This window comes from Stylophora pistillata, chromosome 13, assembly GCF_964205215.1.
Source record: "Stylophora pistillata chromosome 13, jaStyPist1.2, whole genome shotgun sequence".
NCBI classification, from domain to species: domain Eukaryota; kingdom Metazoa; phylum Cnidaria; class Anthozoa; order Scleractinia; family Pocilloporidae; genus Stylophora; species Stylophora pistillata.
This window is the reverse complement of record NC_142531.1, coordinates 10,606,286-10,626,736: the sequence shown is the minus strand read 5'-3', so window position 1 is coordinate 10,626,736 and position 20,451 is coordinate 10,606,286. Positions and strand designations below refer to the sequence as shown.

General features: G+C 38.1%; 2 protein-coding genes across 4 annotated transcripts in view; one reads left to right on the top strand and one right to left on the bottom strand.

Moving 5' to 3' along the window:
• LOC148717587 (uncharacterized) overlaps positions 1-20,451 on the top strand; it is a 61,119-nt gene that overhangs the window by 36,748 nt on the left and 3,920 nt on the right. For 2 of the 3 annotated variants that reach the window (XM_088742876.1, XM_088742874.1), the window contains exon 1: positions 17,227-17,460. The exons of the other annotated variant lie outside the window; for it this stretch is intronic. The gene's annotated coding sequence lies outside the window, so the exon portion shown is untranslated. Of the gene's footprint in view, positions 1-17,226; positions 17,461-20,451 lie in introns of those variants that run through there. 3 annotated transcript variants of the gene reach the window in all.
• Positions 19-16,388, bottom strand: LOC148717588 (uncharacterized). The gene is made up of 4 exons (XM_088742883.1): positions 16,349-16,388; positions 3,231-3,272; positions 3,056-3,099; positions 19-2,184 (listed from the first exon to the last, which is right to left on the bottom strand). Exons 2-4 carry the CDS (start codon positions 3,245-3,247, stop codon positions 1,919-1,921), a joined length of 327 nt encoding a protein of 108 aa, XP_088599009.1. The 5' UTR covers positions 3,248-3,272; positions 16,349-16,388; the 3' UTR covers positions 19-1,918.

The window sequence follows — 20,451 nt, the reverse complement described above, 5'->3', positions numbered from 1 at the left end:
AAAACAAGACTACCCAAGTAAATAGCAACATTTTTATTTATGAACTCAAATACAGGTCATTGCAATACTGATCGTTTTTAGTATTAACAACGGGTTTTTAGAAATTGATGTGAAAGTTCATATAAGTTGCTTAAAAGCAGTGTTCTCAACATTTACAAGATATAAAATATAAAGTTAAAAGTAACAAGTGAAACAATGAAATTAGTTTACCCATACTGTAACAGGATATTTGAGAGGTAGTAATTAAGGGAAGTTATAGCATGTGGTATTAAAAACAAAAACGAAGAGATGTTGCTGTTGAAATGGTAAGATTTTGACCTTGCCTTGGGTAACTTACTAAATAACATCACTGAACATTTCCTTAGTACTCATGTTCCCATAAGGGAGTTAAAAAATTAACAAGAGAAATTGTATAACACAACTACAATATTTACGGAAGGTAGTGCTCTTGAACCATTTGTGTGGTTTTGCTGGTTTTAAAATTTTTATGCTTTCCCTGGAACATAATTTTGTTTAAGTCATGTAATTACTAACTGATTACGTTGTTTATAGTGTCATTAGCAAGTAAACTTTACTATCTTTTTGTTTCGCAGAGCTTGAATGAGAGTTTAAGAAAAGGAGAGTTAATGTTCATACATCTTAATATCACTTAATTAGGGGAGGAACTTCGAAATCACTGAAGTTGTTGGTCTGGTATATTGCATGGTTTTTCCTCTGCCTGTAACATAATTTTCTTCAAGCCTTATAATGGGATATCAGACGTCATCTGAAAGTCTTTTGTTATTAGGAAGCTACTTATAGCATTATTAAAGCAAGTAAACTTGTGCATTTTTTATCCGCCCTGGACTGAACGAAAATTTGAGCAAATAGATAACTCTTGTATTGCAAATACTTGGAAGGGCAGTTATGTTGCACTTGGTACAAGTTACAGTTTTCCTTAAATCTGTGATTCACTATTGGCTGTACATGTATTTTTAATCTTAATATCAATGCAAGGGGAGGAACTGTGAAATTACTTGAGTTGTTTTGTCTGCTATAATTTTCTTATTCCCTGCCTGCAACATGATTTTCTGTAAGTCTTCTAGTGGGATATCAGATAATGACATCTGGGAGTCGGTTGTTATGAGGAAGCTGCTTATGGCATCATTAAAGCAGGTAAATTTGAGAATTTTTTTCTCCTGCATAGTTTGAATGACAATTTGAGCAACTAATTTTGTATTGCAAATGCTTGAAAGAGTAGTCTTGTTGCAGTTGTTACAAGTTACAGTTTCACTTTCAAGTTGTGCTTCGTTGATGGTCAAGTCACATACTATGCAAGAGGCAGTACGCTTGATCTGAACACCAATGCAGCGGCCTTCGATGGTGTTGTCTTTTATTTCTGGTGTGTTCAGATTGATGTTCTGTAAATCATCAATTTCTTGAGGGTCAGTGGTTTCACTAGTATTTAAATACTTGACATCAAAAATGCCAAGTTTCAATTGTTTGAAGTGGTATGTTTTCCCAGCATGAATTTTATCAATTATGCCTTCCCACAAGACCAGTTTTACCGAGTTAGTTTCATCAGCTATAAGGCAATCGCTTTTATATTTTGCCTTCTCATCATCTTTTATAATGACTTGTTTATTTTCTGCCTTCTTGAGGACTTTGGCCTTGACATCTACAGTTTCGTATAGATCTTTTCCTAGTGCTTGAGTAATTGTGCATAGCTGGTTGCTAAAGCTTTCGTTAAAGGAAAATGACAGAGAAGCTGGAGAAATTTTTGCGTGTTTTGCAATAAATGGTTTGAACCCGGGGGTAACATGTGAAGGTGTAGTCTGATTGTCCGGGTGAGTGTAGTCCTGAGAAGGACTGTTGTCGGTGGCAGTCACTGCCACCGACAACAGTCCTTCTCAGGACTACACTCACCCGGACGATCAGACTACACCTTCACGTGTTTTGCAATGGTAAATTCTTCTTCTCGTGTATGAAACCTTTTTGATGGTGTTTGTTTCACTCCAGTAATCTTCACTGGTGATTTATTAAGGAATGCTTGGTTTAAATTCATGTGTTTTTGAGGCGAATAGCATACAGTACGTACTGCTTCCTCTTGCCCTGTTTGAATGTAGCAGTTGAAGTAGTTAGTAGTGGAATTTCTTGCTGTTTGAACCTCTGTTAACAAATGTACATATCCTCCTATGGATTCGTCTAGAAAAAAAAATAGAAGAACAATTTAGTAATTTTGTATTTGTGGCTCAGTCAATTCTATAGTTGCAGACAAGGTTTATATCTCCCCCCCCCCCCCCCGCCATTCTGTTGACTGCTTAGCATCCTACACTGTAGAGACTGGTAGGAACCTTAACACAAGACTAACTGAGAATAAACAAGCGACTAGAAATGGCGATGTAAACTATCACATTTATAGTGATCACTGACATATTAATCAGAGAATCCTGAATGGGAGTCTGCTAAATGCTTAACATACAGTACTAACTAGTTTCAACAACTGACTTTGGAAAGCTGGTTTACTAACTTAGAACACAGACACATCTCTCAACAGATGTCAACAACTACCCACGTTACCAAGGACTCATTAAAGACATAAACAAACTGATGAACAATAGATGGATCACAACAGACCAATGACTGTTGACAAACTACACACGTCTTACAGCCAATTGGATCATGGCTTAACTGGCCATAGACCACTTTCATGAATGGCTGGCGGTTTAATATTTTTTTGTTTAAATTTAAATTAGCCCTTCTGACCTCGTTCTCCGGTACAAAATTCAAAAGAATACATTATCTCGAGCAAGGCCAGAAGGGCTAATTTAAATTTAAACAAAAGAATTTTCATCCGGCAGCCATTTATGAAAGTGGTCTATGGATCAGACTTTACCACATCATCAACTGACAACTATTATTTACTTGACTCAAAAGATGACTTGCAAACAGGTTGTTGAAATGTCATTCACCAACATATTTTTAGAACTTCTTTCACACCGATCACACTATACAAACTATTGATACTCCTGGGTTCAAACCATTTACTTTATAAAAAAAGCTTTTTTTTTTTTACCTGAGTCTTTAGTTTTGCTACTCTTTGTTGTTGATGTACTTTTACTAAAAGAAAAGAAAAATGAGAGAGAATTAAATTTGTGGGTAAATGAATGTAATTGTGTTCATTAGCTTCAATGGCAACGGGTCAATGTATTAAGAGATTGCTAGGGTCTCATCAGGACACAAGAGCTTACCTTGAGTTTGACGCCATGTTTGGAATGTCAGTTACAACTGTACTGTGAAATAAAAGTAACAGTATTTTGACCAATTTTCATATTTGCAGCAAAATGAAGTAGTTTGTAATGTGCTTGATATACGTCATGTAGAGTCGCACAATGTAAATGTCCAAGTACAAGTATAGTTAATTTGTTTCTTCTCAGTTTAATGCCATTACCGTAAAGAAAGCTCCTAGTCAATGAACATAATGAAGGTTCATGAGTAGTATGGGCATGTACCAGAATATTAGAAAATCAGGAATATCTCTTTCTCTCTCTTCATGCAAAACAGTTTGATATTTAAACTACCTCATTAAAGCAATCAAAAAGTGCACAAACTGACTTGTGGTCTGTAAAATATGTTTCAAGTACTTCTACCTTAATATTTGATATGGGTATGTTAGTATAAACATGATCTATGCAAGTCTTGTTATCTTTGGTGTAAGATGATACAAGCTGTTTATATCCATGATCTCTTCCAAATAAGTTATACAGTGATGTTCTCTCTGCATTTTCTAGCCAGTCAATATTAAAGTCACCAATTAAAACATTGAGTTGCAAGGCCTGTGAAAATAAAACATTGGATAATGCAGAACACATTTGCACCATGGGTACACCAGGTGAGCGATATATGCCAAATATGTGTATGTGTGGAGCAGTCATTAGTCTGATAGCAGTTATTTCAATCCCATGAGAATTACAGGAGTATGGATAACCAGGATAGTAATCAATGCCACTATAAACTGCTGTTCCTCCATATGGTCGGAGATTAGTAGTTGTTACTGTACCATCATTTCTAAACAAACTATAGTTATCAATAATATATGCACTCTCATCATCAGAGTGACAGAATCTTGTCTCTGTGAAAATATTTACATCAGTACTACTGTAGTTCAGGTCACTTTGGACATCTTCAATATGTCTATGTAAAGACCTTGCATTTAAATAACAAACTTTTAATAGCACTTGATCAGCATTGTAAACGGGATTTAAGCACAAATGTAATTTAGCTTCAGTTCTCAGCCTTTCCATTTCTTTCTGTACATCAGTATTTAATTACAGCTATTTTGTCTTCACAAAGGTCTGTTATGTGTAAGCCCTCTATTGTTGTTACTCTGCTTAAACCTACATAGTGAATATGAGGTATTGCTTTTCTTGCATCAAAGTTGACAACTATTTTATCAACTGTATCACCTTGTGACCTGTGAATGGTTTTTGCAGCAGCAGGACGTAGTGGAAATTGTTTTCTTAAGACCTGTGCTGTTCTAGTTCTACCCACTGCAAACTGTGATGTAACTAGTTTAATGGGTGTCCATGTAGGTTCAATGCATTGCTTATAAAGATGTCTATTATCATCTCATCTTGTTTTCTCACCAACATCAGGGCAATCAAATTGTACCCAAATAATACCTGAAGGTTTGCCAGTTTCTTGTGTTTGAATAAGTTTGATTATGTTACCAGCACCATTTGTCAAGCCATCATCAGTTCTTACATTGAGGGAGATATCTGTTCTTTCACCAACAGCTAGGTGAAACACTGTATGCAATTGACTTGTTTTGTTTGGTTGATCAAGTGGAATCTGTTTCAGTATTTTTTCCCTAAGTTTCTGAGATTGAGCTCCAATAACAGTGTCATGTGCTTTGATTGAGAACTTAGGACCAGACATAGTATGGTGAACTCTGTCATTGAATTTATTTACTTTAACATTCTGTATGAATAAGTGAGGTACACTAAGATATGCAGTACTGTCAGAATCTATTAACCTTTCTTTAAGCTTCATGATATCTTGACAAGTGTGTTTACCTTCTCTTAATCTGTTAAGCAATTGAGCAAACATTTTACTTTCTCTTTGCCGCATAATTTCATGCAATTCAAACATTTTAAAATGTTGTTGCCAAAGGTTAGGTGCAAGAACACTATAGTCTGTGTCTAGGTCTTTAAATATGTAACCATCCATTACTGGCTGAAGTTGAAATACCGTAGGTCACCTACAGCAACAATACTTACAGCTCCAAAGGGCAACTGACTTCCTTTAATATCTTTCAGTCTGTTATTGATTTGAATATTAAACATACTGTTGCCAACCATGGATATCTCATCTACAAATATCAATTTGATATGACCTCTGCTTGAGTCAGGACTTTTGTATGTTTTCAAAGAGTGAAATGCAGATATTCCAAGACCAGTATGAATGGTATTGTCTTTGATATTATTAGCAGCTTTACCAGTAGGTGCTAGTAATAACACCTTCACCTGTGTAAAGTCAACACCAGCTCTCTGATTATAATATTTTAAGGCTGCCTGATACAAGGCCTTTGTTACAACTGATTTCCTAACTCCTGCTCCTCCACTGAGGAAGCAATAAAATGGCTCATCAGATGTTTTGATCAGATGCAATACATGGTAAAAAAAATTCCATTTGCTCTTTGTTCAACATTTGAACTATGTGTCTGTAGTCTTCATCCTGCATTTCATTTAGAACTAATGGTTCATGATTTAAATCTGCTGATGGAATGCCAATGTCATCAGAAAGATTGTATTTCTCATTTAAGTCTGGTTGTAAATCTTGATTACCTTCAGCCTCATCTTGGCATTCAACATTTTGAGTACTTGGTGCTATGAGGTCATACTGATGGTCCATGTCTTCCGTACTATTTGTGTGATTTTGTATTTCATTTAAGTCTTCATTACATACAACATATTCTTTCATGTTTTCATTTATTTTATGAGCAAATAGAGAAAAGTAATCTTGATAAGTTGAACAATTACCGATCAAATCAGTATTTTCATTTCTCCATGAAGTAAAAAGCATGATTAGTTCACGAAAGTATTTCTCTGGTTCAGTTTCTTTGTTGAAACATACACTTCTAATTATTCTAGCTATTTTCCTCCTTTTATTTTTCTTTGAAGATTTGCATTTAGAGTGGGTGTGATTATTATCATCATCATCATTATAATCATCATCGTTAACTTCATTAAGAGCTACTTCTAAAAGAAGGCTATCAGAGTCAAGTTCTTTAGACTGCTTAAGGTATGGTTTTGTATCGCCATCATACCAGGCAGCCCAGTCTGCTAGAGTAAGGTGTTCAAGACTAGCTGGTCGCTTTGTGTATCTTTTGATCAAATGACCAGTATAAATATCTTCAGAGTCATCATCCATATCTTTGATATCACTAAGTGGCTTTAAAAGGTTTAGTCTTTCACTGGGAGGTGAGGTGTTTATAAATACAACCTGTCAAGATGCTTTACGCATTGGAAGCTGTAAAACAATGTATACAGCTTCTTGTGCACTTATTTCAACATTATCTAAAAACTTGCTTCCGATATCTCTCACTTGCTGTTTAATGTTGGAATTACCCTTTTTTGCTTCATTACAAGCCTGTCGTAACAGTTCACTCATACCTTTCTGAGCCTTTGAAATATAATTTGCTATGTATACAGCACATGCATACACATCTAGTACAAACTGAATATCCATATTAGCTCTCCATGCACTAAGACAAGCAGGATTGTAATTATTTATCCTTAATTCGTTAGGGTTTCATTTGAGAAATACAGTTGGTGTCTTAATTGATGATCTGATGGCTAACATATAATCACTTTCAGTAATATTTAAGAGCACAAGTTGTCAAAAGTGATATCCATACCTTCTTTAAGGTCATTCAAATATTTTTTTATGCTTTTCCATGACTCCTTATGTGATTTTATTTCACCCATTAGTATTTCATTCTCAGAAAGTGGATACAGAATGATTGTTTCCCTCATAGGAGGCTGAGGATAATTGAACCTACATTCATTTTTAGATTTCTTACGACATGTATGAGAATGTTTATGAATTCGTCTGGTAACTAGTTCCAATAACTCAGGATTGTCTGCTGGCTTCTCACAAGTTATTATTTTATCAATAAATGAGGTCACTATGCTATCACTATCTTCACCGAATGCAGGCGCATTTTCTATCCATATCATCATGTGAATGTGAGGTGAACCTCTTTGCTGATATTCAACTCTATAAAACCAGTCAGATATTTTTCCTAATGGTTCAGCATTGCTTAGCAGAAAATGTCTTAAGAAATTATTCACCTGATAGTCAAAATGTCTAGCACGTGTGACTGGATCACTTTGGATCAATCTACACTTTTCCTCCCTCTTTAAATTTCCCAGTTCATCATTGCTATACTGCTTGTGATCAACCAGTTGACCAAGAATTCTAAGAAGGTGAATCCATTGTGTTTCTGCTGATGAGAAACTACAAAACAAAGTAGCTGTGCCCAGTTGTCTTATCATAGCAAATAGATCTCTCTTAGCTTTTTCAAAATATGGTGGGCTTCCTCGTAAAGCTCTCAGGAATTTGTATCCCTCATCATGATGTACTAGTTTTTCTAATCCTCCATCATTTTTTAAATCGCCAGCTTTTAGAGACTTATTATTTCTATGGCATTTTCTTAAAGCAACTTGTGATTTTCCTAAAAGAATTTTCATCTGCAACTATTTTGCTTTGTAAAAAATGTTTTCAACATTTTTTGCAGCTCTACGGTCTGACCTTCTCAATTCTGATTTACAGATGTCACTGTAAAGAACTTTAACTAACCGATCTTTGTAACCAGGTCTTTTCTGTCCAAGAAATATTCCTGGATATGCCAATTCTTCAGAATATTCATCCCTGAATACACTCAGTGGAATATTACCCTCTGATGGTGCGAGATTAAGAATGCACTGCCGCTCATTATGACCTGCAAAATCTGGTGGTGTTAGCAAAGTATCAGCCACACCAGCACAAATGTCTGCTTTATCTTCACTCCATTCATCTTCATCATTTTGTGACGTTTCTTCATTGATTTGCCTATTATCAGTTAAGACTACATCCTCATCATCAGTGGTTTCAATGTCTCCAGTTAATGCTTCATTATAGTTATGTAACCAGTTTTCATTCAGTGCAATACCTTCCTCTTGATATAGATCACTGTTGTGCAAAAGCCAAATTGCAGCATTGATAACTTTATTTGGTCTAACAGTTAATGATAATGCACTACTTTTGTATTGTAGCCTACCGTATTTCTTCACCTATAAGCCGAGCGATTTTTTCAGTTTTCGACCCAAAATTTTGGGAGATTTTTCACGGAGAACGGGGTTCGGCTTATAGCCGAGGGTTTTACATTTTAAAAATATACAGTTGCTGAATAACTTTACCCCCCCGGCTTGTAGTCAAGTTAGCAATGAAGCAGAAGTAATAAAACACAACAAAAATAACTTCTGAATATTGGTTATTCACTTTTATGAAATTGGTGGCTCCTAAAGGAGCCGTTTGACGGATACGTGCAAGGGCTTTCAACCCAATGGTTTACTCGCCATCCGTTTCGTTTTCGCTGTCTGTGTCGAACTCGTTCTCTTCTATGTATTCATCATCTACTTCTGGGGTTTCCTCAGAGTAGACCACGTCGTCCTCTGTTCCGTCCAAGGCATTGGAAATACCGCAGGTCTTGAAGGATTTGACAACCATCTCTTCGGGTATCTCTGCCCATGCTTCCTTGATCCACCTGAGGACAAGATTTCTGCTTGGCGCCTTCTTCTTCCCAGCTGGGGTAAACTCAAATGGCCCAGATGTCATCCACGCCAAGTACTTTCGGCGCACATTATCTTTAAATGGCTTGTTTAGGCACTTATCCAAGGGCTGTACAACCGGGGTTAGGCCACCAGGGATAACTGCGACGTCAATGTTTCGCTGCTTCAGGTCATCTTTCACGGAATCGGTCAAGTGAGCTCGGAATGAGTCCCACACCAAAAGGGAACGCTCGGCACGGGGCAAACTCTGTCGAATCCATTCTCGGATGCCCTGTTCATCCATCCACCCTTTCTTATGGAAGGAAACACGAAGAGGATGCGGCACAACCAGATCTCTCGGTGTACGGACGCCTTTGAAGATGACTTTCGGTGGCACCTTTGCTCCATCGGCAGCAACAGCAAGAACGACGGTGAAGCTCCGCTTTTCCGCTCCGCAAGATTTTACTGACACTGTTCGGCTTCCACTGAATTCCAGTGTTCGGTTCGATGGCAGCTCAAAACGCATGGGTGTCTCATCCATGTTGTAGATGCGGGATAAAGGGTAGTCGGCGCGTCTTCTTGCTGCAATGACGAAGCGATGAAAGCACACAATGTTCTCTTCGAGATCGGCGGGCAATCGCTGGGCCAGAGTTGTTTTGGTTCGCATGCTGACCGAGTGGCGTCGTTTCCATTTCTCGTACCATCCACGGGAAGCTTTGAAAGCAGGATCATCGGAGAGCTCTTTAGCTTTAAGGCGAAGGATCAATCCACTCACCGCAATACCTACGAAAAATAAAATAACAATCTTATTTTGCTGCGAGATAACCGTAGATTCGTGACTGCAGCACTCTTTTCGTGACATGTTATGAAATTGTCATGACAACAACATATTTCTGACCAATCAAAGTCTCTGTTTCCCACGCACTGAAAGACGATATCATTCAACTCTTCAAAAACTCTTAAAATTTTAGACAGAAAAGTAAATACCAACCTTGTTCTCTTTGCTGTGAAAACCACTCCATCACTTGCTGGTCTAGTTCGGGATATTTCTGAGTGAAACGGCCCATCGTCGCACGTTTTGCAGACATCTTCAGCTCTCCGGAAAGAATAGTCGCCTGGGGCCCGTTTCTCGAAAGTCCCGGTAAATTATCGAGCCCGGTAAGTCACCCGGTAAGTCCCCGTAAACTTTTCGGGTGTTTCTCGAAACTCCCGTTAGTTTCGATCCCGTTAATTTTACCGATATCTTGCCCGGTAATTTACGGGAGGTCGTAACCTCCCGTAAAGTTATCGGAGAGTCGCAAATGTTGAAAAACCAAACAAAATGGCGGCTGGGGGCGGACTTTTCTGCTTATCGCGAAGACCAAGATTATATCAAAGACGCCCCTTTCTAGCCGATATGGCTGACTGTGAAGTCATTGAACGTTTTCGGCTCTCGCGAGGAAGGATAGAGTGGCTCGTTGAGCAGCTTAAGGAGGAACTACAAAGAAACACGACAAGAAGCTGCCCACTGTCTCAGGAAACCCAGGTAAATATCATAAGTAGTTGTTGTTGTTTCATTGTATACCGTTTGAAGGCGTTTGCATGGAAACACTATATATAACTGTGAAGTTCTATTTAATTTTTTTTTTTTTTAACTAACAAACGGCAGTGGAGAAAATTATTGAGTAGATAAACACTTTGTCATGTTAACGCTAATCACTCGCCGCGAGTAATGACTTTAAAATGGCTTCCTTGTATGAACGTTGAAATGGGTTCCTGTCACGCAAACCTGATCTTACTGCAAGGCAAACCTGTTTCCCGTGTTTTAATTGCAGATGTTTTTTTTTTTTTTTTTTTTTTTTTTGGGAGGAAATCAGTTAACTGACATTATACAGATAGAAATAAACATCATACAGTACAGCGATCGCGGAGCCTTGCATTAAACGCGGCCGGGTTGCACAAATGCTGACAATTGTTGCTTATGGCATTAGCTGAGTGATACACGAACAAGTGTACTGTGCTTATGATGGATAAACGAAAAGAATAGACTTTAAAATTCTTCTCCCCAATCACATAACTGGTTCGGTCGCATTGTTAATGATATTAGCTTGCTTTATGCTAGATAACTCGATTGGAGGTCGGAGAAAATTACGCATGACATTCACTGAAGAAAATGATTAAATCACTCTAAAAAAAAAATTTTAAATTCCATTCTTTTTCACAATATTCTGCACATTTACTTAAGAGAAATTCCCGTCAGTATAAACTGCGGAAATTAAGTGTTTGTAGCTAAATTTAAAGATTTCAGGTTTACATTGTTTCCTCGGTGGTCCGCATGTGTTGTTTGCTTGCTCTCTGAATATTCTGATTAGGGATCCTGTTTGAGTCCCACCACAATTTTTGTTAGTGACATTTATCTACACTGCCTTTCAGGTTCTCATATCACTCCGTTACTATGCCTCAGGGAGTTTTCTCAAAGTCATAGCTGATACCATGGGAGTATCAAAGGCAAGTGTAAGCAGATCATTGCTTGCTGTCTCCAGGTGCCTGGAGAGAATGTCTCAAGACTGGATAGTGTTTCCTACACGAAATACTGATTTGAATGTAAGTAATGCTTGAAGCTTAACTGTAAATTACAGAATAGCCAACGTGTGGAAAGGTTTGAAAAATGTTAACTTAAATATGTGGGCAAATTTCAATTCTCAATTGTTTCTCAATCTAAAGCAAAGCAGGTGCTCTTACTGGTTGATTTATTGTCTACTATTTGCCCATGGGTGTACACTTATGACATTTGTGGTTCTGTGATGTAGCTCAATGAAAGGACTTCTTTAATGCTCCAATGTGTCAATGAATATGTTATAAAACAAGTGGTAAATGCCACAGCTGTACACTTTTGAGTTATGGATGTACTTAGGAGGTTTGCTAGGCACTCAAGCCTTCAGTTGCCCTGGGTGACTCTCATGCTTCTTTTGGGCTCTGCAACCTCCTGCTTACATCTATAACTCTGTAATGTAGGCTATGGCATTTACCATTTGTTGATTTGGTTTAGGAATTTAACGGGCGAATCCAAGAACAAAAACAGTTACAAGGTTTACTTTCTGGACTTTCTTTTTGAAGGTGAAGGGAATGGGAGACATTTAACCCTTGAAGTCTAAAGAAATTAGATGAGTATGATGCCTGCAATTTATAGAAATTGAATACTTTGTTCTTGTCCTACAGGCAACAGTGGCTGACTTTTACACTATAGCAGGAATGCCCCGGGTAATTGGGGCTGTGGATGGCTCCTTGATACCCATCAGGGCTCCAAATAATCAGGAACATTTGTATGTGTGCCATAAGGGCTTTCATGCTATAAACACCATGGCAGTGTGCAATGCACGACTGTTCTTCACCAACTTTGTGTGTAGATGGCATGGCAGTGTCCATGACTCAGCCATTTTTTCTGCCAGCATGCTGCACATACACCTAGAAGGCGGTGGCGGAAGAAATGGTTGGCTACTGGGGGATCGTGGATATGGCATCCAGCCATATTTGCTGACCCCTTTCAGGCCCGATAGTGTGTCCACACAACCCCAAAGGAAGTACCAGAAGGCTCACACTAAAACACGGAACACCATTGAGAGGGCCTTTGGCCTATGGAAGGCTAGGTTTCGTTGCCTTGACATTTCTGGTGGGGCACTACAATTTGAACCAAGTCGTTGTTGCACTATTATTACTGCAACTGCTGTGCTTCACAACATGTGTATTTTGGACAACACACCACTCCCCATTTATGATGAGCAACCACCTCAGGAACCAGACTTGGTAAATGAGGTGCCAGCTCACCTTCAAAGCAATGCTGGGGTATTGGCGAGAGATCACCTCATAAATAATGTATTCAATTAAGTTCAATAAACATCCATTGAAGGAACATCCAAGTTACTTTAATTATGCACCCACAAGTACCCTGAGCTCCCAATAACAGAAAAGAACTCCACAAATACGTAAAGAAAAGCAATTCAACTGTGTTAAATGCATCGAATAGAACTTACCATAAATTTTAATACACCTACCTTTCACATCGTTGCGTTCTAAAATAATAACGTAATCATGTCATCCCTAATCGGGAAGTATGAGAACGAATCACCAGAAATGACAAGACTCCTTGACAAGAACGAAATTGTCGATCGAAGTCTTCGAATCGAGCCAAAAAAGGCAATTGATCCTCATTTTCAAGTAATATGGCTACGCAAAATGACGATCTGGAAATATTTCCGTCTAACCCCATACTAATAAAAAACAAAGCCGAAGTCCCAAAGGAAATCTGTAGTTTTGCCTCTGCTTTTCTTTCTCCAAGAATTGAATGCATAATAAAGTATGGGGTTATACGGGAATCTCGACGATCTCTCTCAATAATTGATAATTTGCTCTCCTCTGATACAACGTTAACTTTGAAGTTAAACTTCGCGGTGTTCTTCAAAAATCATCACAGTTGCAACGACAACAATCGAACGTTGAGCCCGTCGAAAACGTTATCGAATGATGAGACCGTCGAAAACTTCGCGGTGTTTTTCAGAAAGCGTCACGGCAGCAAATATGACAGCCGAATGTCGAGACCGTCGAATACGCTATAGTCCCAAGTCTTTCTCCTTCTCTCGTGCACGAGCCTGAAGCGTGCGCTGGAGATTGGTAACAACCCGCTATTTCATCGGGCCCGGTAAATACCGGGAAAATTTACGGGTGCTTCGAGAAACGCTATTTCGGGCCCGGTAGAGTTTCCCGTTAAACATCCCGATAAGTTATCGGGCCCGGTAGTTACCGGGACTTTCGAGAAACGGGCCCCTGGTCTCTTCTCCAGCGTCGTACCATGGACTCGCTTAGTCCATATTCTCGAGCGATTTCCGAGTTGTTTTCTACCGCTTCAGCTTCCGCGATAACTTTTATCTTGAAAGCCATACTATACGAGGAACGGCGTGCTTTAGGCATGATGATAAAAAGTGACAGCGACGAAAGGTATACTCGATAGATTGATACTTTGAAACGTTTAACTGAGATTATTATTGTTGTTGTGGTTAATCTGTTGTCGCGTGGTAGTATTTATACAGTTCGTTGGATCAATTGATATTCATATCTCTTGATTCGTTCGCTTTTTTTCTTTTGTGTTTATTGTAATTCATTAGGTTTTGTGTTTAGTGAGTCAATTTCTTATGTTTTCCGTGAGGTTCGCTTGCTCAAATGGCCAGTTACAATCAATAATTTCGCTCTCGGCTTATAGCCGATGGTTTTACCTTTTTTTTTGGGCAGCTTGAGTGTAGCGTAAAGACCCTGAAAGTCAGGGTCTCGGCTTATAGCCGAGATCGGCTTATAGGTGAAGAAATACGGTACGTTTCAAATTGACTTTAATTGTTGCAGTTTCATGTGGTAAGCGTGGCAACATACTAACAGTGGTGTTCACATCTGCTGGAACATTAGCAATATTACCATGTATCTTAAGTTGCCTTCCTCGTGGTGCCTGCATGAGTTTTTGAAAAGCAATTCTGGGTGCAAGTAATCTACACTCTAGTTCATTTAGATCAAAGGATGCTGGTTTATGTGGAAATTGCATTCCATTAACTATAGCACATGGTGGAACTTTGTTTTTACACAAATACTTGAAATATGTTTGACAAACCCATTCAGTATTGTTGACACTTGTCTTACCTGTAAGGTATTTATGAATATCAGGATTCTTTTGTCTTAGATTACTAGTCTGAAGTACACTATGTTTGTAGAACATTTGATCACAGCAAGTACAAATATACAGTGGCCCTTGAGAGACAATGTCATGAAACTTTGAAATAAAAAACTCAATACTTTTTTTCCTTGCTCTATAACTCTTCAGGTATTGATTATTTTTTTCTCTTTCCTCCTTAGAAATGCCTTTTTCTGCTTTTCTCTTCTTTTTATATTCTTTCATGTAGTCACTGTCTTTTCTTTTACGGTTATGATTTATGCCAAAGTCACAAGATGCAAGATTTACATGAGACTTCTCAGTTCCAGTTTCAGTTGAATTTACTCCAAATTCAGCTGGTAAAGTTGACACCTAATGCAGTTCACCAATGTGACCTACATATATAGACCTTATACTTCCAACCTCAGTATTCACAGATTCAACCAGGGTCAAATCTGAAAAATTTGCATTAGATTCGACAATATAAATTCTTAAGTTCAGTGAATCTGCAACAGCTTGTATAACAATGTTATCAGCCCATGTTCCTTGAATAGAGATACAAGATAAATAACTTAACCATGATCCATCCAAATTGCTTTCTATAAATCGCTCAGGATTATTTCTCAAATATTGGACAGCCAATGCTCTAATTTGTAGGTGATGGTTGGAGTCGCCATTTAACTGGTGTGATACTGACTTAAAAAAGCAGTCGCCTCCCCCACCAACATCAAGTGGTCTTAATCCATGTCTAAGTAGCCTGTAGTTTAAGAGCAAATCACCTGTAGTATTGGATACCAATGCCAATGAACCAGTTTTGCCTTTTGCAACAGGACCTGGATTTAATTCAACATCTCCAGAGAGTAAAAGATTTCTTTTTGATGCATTAAATGCAAATGAACAAGTGGCACACTTAGCTCGTAAAAGATAATTACTAAAGACACTTGTTTGCCTTTTAGTTTTAGTATGTCTGATTTTCCACAATTTATAATTACAAGCAATGTTGTGTAAAAACAGATGAAACAGGAACTGACTTTTTGAGCAAATTCTTCACTTTTGATCTCAATTTTCGAAATTTCAATGACTGGATAACTTTTCGCAGTGATATTCTAGACGGTTCTCTATCTCGAGATCTGTGTGATTTTACTGCTAGCCGCCTGAACGGTGTACGTGATCTAAATTGCAGATCGTTTTTCATACCTTTGAGTTCCTTATCACTGATTATTGGTACTTTTGTAACAGAATCAATAGCTGAATTGTGTTTTACAGAACCTGGCACAGCTTTCAGGAATACTCTAACAAGGGTGCATTTCGCAACCACATTGCTTCGAACAAAATGTGTCGGTTTGATTTCTTCACGGTCAAAAGACTTATCCACACTATCGTTTCTGTCAAATATTTTGTCATAAGCAACATTGCATGAAGTCTCATCAGTGTGCGTTGTCTCCCAAAGGAGGTTCATTGTCTCCCGAAGGAGGTTCATTGTCTCACAGAGGAGTTTCTTTGCGTCCCAAAAGATCGGGACGATCCTCAAATCGGAGCTAGTGCAGACAACTCCTGTTAAGCGCTTTTCTACGGAAACGCGGCTAACCTTTTGACAGATATTATGTCCAGCACATCGTCCACGATTACTTCTAAACAAAAACGATGAATGATAATCAATTGTGCTCAAACTAAAAGAATAGTGGATCGCCAAAGTTTTGACAATGTTCGAATTCGTTGCTCGATAACTGTTGTCAAACAAACAGGTCTGTCCATTCACTAAATCTCTTTCAAAAACATCTCGAATGGTGCGGAAAGTGTCGAACAGTTCTTTACATACGAGTTACGTATTCCTCGAAAGCTGCGCCTGATTGAGTGGGTAAAGTAGAGAGAAAACATTTTTACTTACCAAATATCGTCATCACTTCGCACACCCGCTACCCCGCTTGTTCTGCTCATCATCTATAAACGTGGCTTACCTGTCATTTCGGGCGCCATCGGTACAGCAGCCAAAAAAAATTCCGAGCGTTTGCAGACATTTATCGCCAACCATATTTGGAAGATCGGACATATCCGTATCCTAGTCGTTGGCGATCATTGAGACCCGTCCAAAGTCGTGGAAAAGACGGACTACCGAGAACTACTCGAGGTCCATCAGAATGTCACTGAGTTAAATTGACTGCAATTCTCATGATCTTATTGGCTCCCGAAGTTTCTTTTGTATGTCTGATTTTCCACAATTTATAATTACAAGCAATGTTGTGTAAAACAGATGAAACAAGAACTGACTTTTTGAGCAGGAAAGTTGCTAGGGCATAGGTTCTCAGCAAGATTTTGCAATGTCGCCGTATTATGGCTGCTGGCATCCTGATATGGTTTCAAACCAAGGGCAAGGTGATACCAGCCATGACAAAGGTAAGTTTGACTTTGATGTAGTTTGAGTTGAATGTAAATGCGGCGGACAAATGTACCCGACAACCCTTATTAAGTTTGCCTCTCTTTCACAATTCAATTATATTTTTTATAAATGTCTTACATAACTTTATAATTGTCAGACTTAGAACATTTTGGTACGCTATTTACGACGAGGTAGTGTTCTACTATTTGCATCCTGCATGCGAGTTTAGTTGATCACTTCGTCGCGTTATGTCCAGGTGGACCATATTTCCGGTGGGACGGGGCAAAAATTCGACTTTAACCGGAAGTGAAATTTCTATTTGAACTTTGACCAGCTAGGCCCCTCATGGGTGACTTAAAGAATAGTTTTATCGCGCATGCGCAAAGAGAAACTAACTTTGCCAATTTTTGTTGCGTGCCTGTGCGGGTCCGCCACGCTTTGGAATATTTTGCCGACAGAGATATTCACCAGCCTTATACTTCTGGTGTTTGCTCGCTTTTTGGATGAGGATGTTTGCATAATCAAAGTGCGAACAAAACGCGAAGAAAGCTCGTACAAGTGAAGTTTGAAATTTGATTCGCTGAAGATCAAAACATAGACAAGAAGAAAACTTTGAATTGAAGGTTGGTCTTCAAATTTTGATGCCTTACTTTTATGAATCTTCAGTTTCTATGTGAAGTATTTGATCTGATGAGAAAAGTTAATTTAGAATTACATTTTACTTTACTTCAACTGCCAAGTAAAATTGCGTTTAATGCGGCCCCCAACCTTTTAAATCACGTCGAATCAGACCTCTTTTCTTACTCTTTGAGGTCACTAAGACTACAAGGCTTTAAAAAAATATAAAATATTCTAGCTTTAGGATTGAGTCACTCTTACTACAGTCTAAGGCGGACTATTTTAGTGAGGTTTCGGTGAATTTTCCAAGTTATGGGTTGCGCTGACTACCGTCATTGGCCTTTTTGCTGTCCAAGTCTTGTGTTGGTGGGGTTGGCGAATTGGTTGATACTATAGCTAAGCAATTGCGTCTTCATACTTGCCTCAAGTAATGCGACTTTGGCTTATGTTTTCGCTGTGTTTTACTGGTAATTTTTCATAAATGCCTCTTTAGGCTTGAAATGTTAACTAGGGGAAAAACTTCGGTCGAATCAATATTTAGCAGATGACTTCCTAACACCTCACCACTGTCAGTTCAGTGGTTATTGATTTAATTGTCTTTCAATCCAACCAGTCTATTTCCTAAAAAGTTTCTCATGAGTTTAAAAATTTAAGCCATTTTCTATATGTGCATGTGTCATTTGAAACGAATGGCGTCAGCTTTTTTCTGTTTATTTAGTCGAAGTACCCGATGAAGCTCGCAGATTAACATAATCAAACTTTCACTGGTTCTTCAAACACGAGACAAGTGATACACCAAATGGCTAGTTACTCAAGGGGCTGGAACTCCCAAGTTTCTTTGGACTGCTATAATCTGTTGCACTCGAGATGCCCCGCTTCCCTCAAGAGTTTCTATGAATGAACCTCTCTTCTGAGGCCGAGTTTCGCAAGAAAAACTTACTAATTTATCTCAAAGTTTGTCTGAAGAGATCAATTTACCTTGGCAGGTGATAAATAAAGGGTGTTATTGATCAATTTTTAGATTGATGACATTACCATAGAAACATCATCTCTAACACATTTGAAATGAAGATTTTTTCCAATTTTGGGTTTAAATATCTCTTCATTTACTTATTATCATTCAGTTTTTGTCACATTATGGAAATGGTATTGCCTGACATTTTGAGATGGGTAAAACTCAAGGTTGTTCTGAAAATGGTTTTGCCAGTTTTCTCGTATTTCTAATTTTTCTAAATATGTTTGATTAGCTCAGCTGACAGATTTTAACAAAACTAGGCTATTTGATGAGAACTGTATGTGGTAAGGACTGAGTCAATTTCAAAAAACATGTACAGAAGGAAACACAATAAATCTCACTCAAAAGTTCTTTTTTTTGTTACTCCCAAAACATATGGTCATAAAATGACACTTTTCCAAGATTGATATCTGAGCATGCATAAGCTTTAGAATCTTTCATTTTGCAATCTTTCCCCTCACTGTTTTCTTTTCTGTCAACTTCTTTGAAAGGCATTGTAAACAGACCTATCAACAGTATGGGTATGTTCACTGGAAACCTTAGAGTCTATTTCATAAAACTGCATTGTTCTATACAGTTTTAATACACCTTTTTAGATGACAATCATGCAGTCATAGGGAGCTGTCATATTTGTTTTGCATGGTGACAATTTTAAAGCTCATGCTATTTTCACATTCAGATCTAGTGTGGTAAAAACCCAATGGAGCCTCCATAAAATTTATTTCATGTTAAAATGTATTCAAACTAGTTTGACTTGCATTTCACCTCGCAATACATGTCTTGATCCTGAAATTCTTATTTCTTGAGATTGATGACAAGAATTAACTTTAATGTTCTCTGTTGGTAAAAGAGATGTGAAGTTGCCCAATAGTTAGTACTGTAACTATAGACAGACTGGATGGCAGTGACATTTACTGTGGCAAGCTGTTATTCAAGAGATTGTCATTTACGTACTAGAAGCTCACCGCTGGTTTAAATTATCAGTCTTTCATTCTTTCTACACAACTTGCCTAACTATCTCATTCTTTGTGTGAGTTGTGTCAGTATACTTTATTTGTAATGGTACAATTGCCAAGAATGATTTTAGTGAAAGTCTTGTCCAGATTTCATCAGAAACAGATATGAGAAGTGATCAGTTGAAATAATTTTATGGTCTTAAAGAGTGTTTCAGCTTCCAGGATGAGAGATGAGTTATTTCTTAAGTGATTGATATAGAATTGCATGCCATAAAATAGGCACAGCCAAGCCCCTTTCTTTAAAATAGGTAGCCAAGCTGGTGCTGGCATTGAGGCATAAAAAGGAGGTTCAAAGTGCCCTTTTGACTCAAGTCTCACTTCTCTAAAACATTTTAAAGTCTAAATCATCCATTTATTTTAAGGCTTCTAAAAAGCTCATGTTCATGTTATTTTAATCTGACCTTGTTCCGTCTTGTTCCCAGGGGATACAGGGTTTGGGAAGATGTTTGATATGTATCCTCACTGATACTATTGGTTGTACAGGTTCTTTGTTGTTTGGCTTCTAATAAGAGTCTTCTCAGACCATCAGATTGTCAGACCTTTTATTCAGAAGCTGAGTATTCCATTTTGCGGCAGAGTATGTGTACTTCTGCTCTGGTATGTAAGTAGAGAGAATGGGACTCAATTATTGCTGGTCACACTTTTGAGCTCCTTGCTATCAGGTGGCTAGTGCAAAATGTTAAGAATCGCATGCAGCCCAAAGCTCAGTCAAGAGGCAAAAAAGTTAACCTGTGAAGTGTAAGGGGAATGAAATCCTTACAAACCTTCAGGGGTTGAGTTCTTTGCCTTGGTTTCATGCAGGGATCCCATTATATGCAATAAGCAGTGGCCTTTCTTGTCTTTCTACACACCTCTCCAGTTATGATGTAATTCTCACCTGTTGAGGTTTAGGGAAAGTTTGACCAAAATGGAGTATTTGAATTTTAAATGAAATTTTCCACATTACCAACCATATATGATGATAT

Excerpts from the sequence above, each read along its gene's own strand:
- LOC148717588 (XM_088742883.1), bottom strand. Across the intron at positions 2,185-3,055 it reads TAGCAAAACTAAAGACTCAG|ACGAATCCATAGGAGGATAT; the intron begins GTAAAAAAAAAA and ends TTTTTTTTCTAG.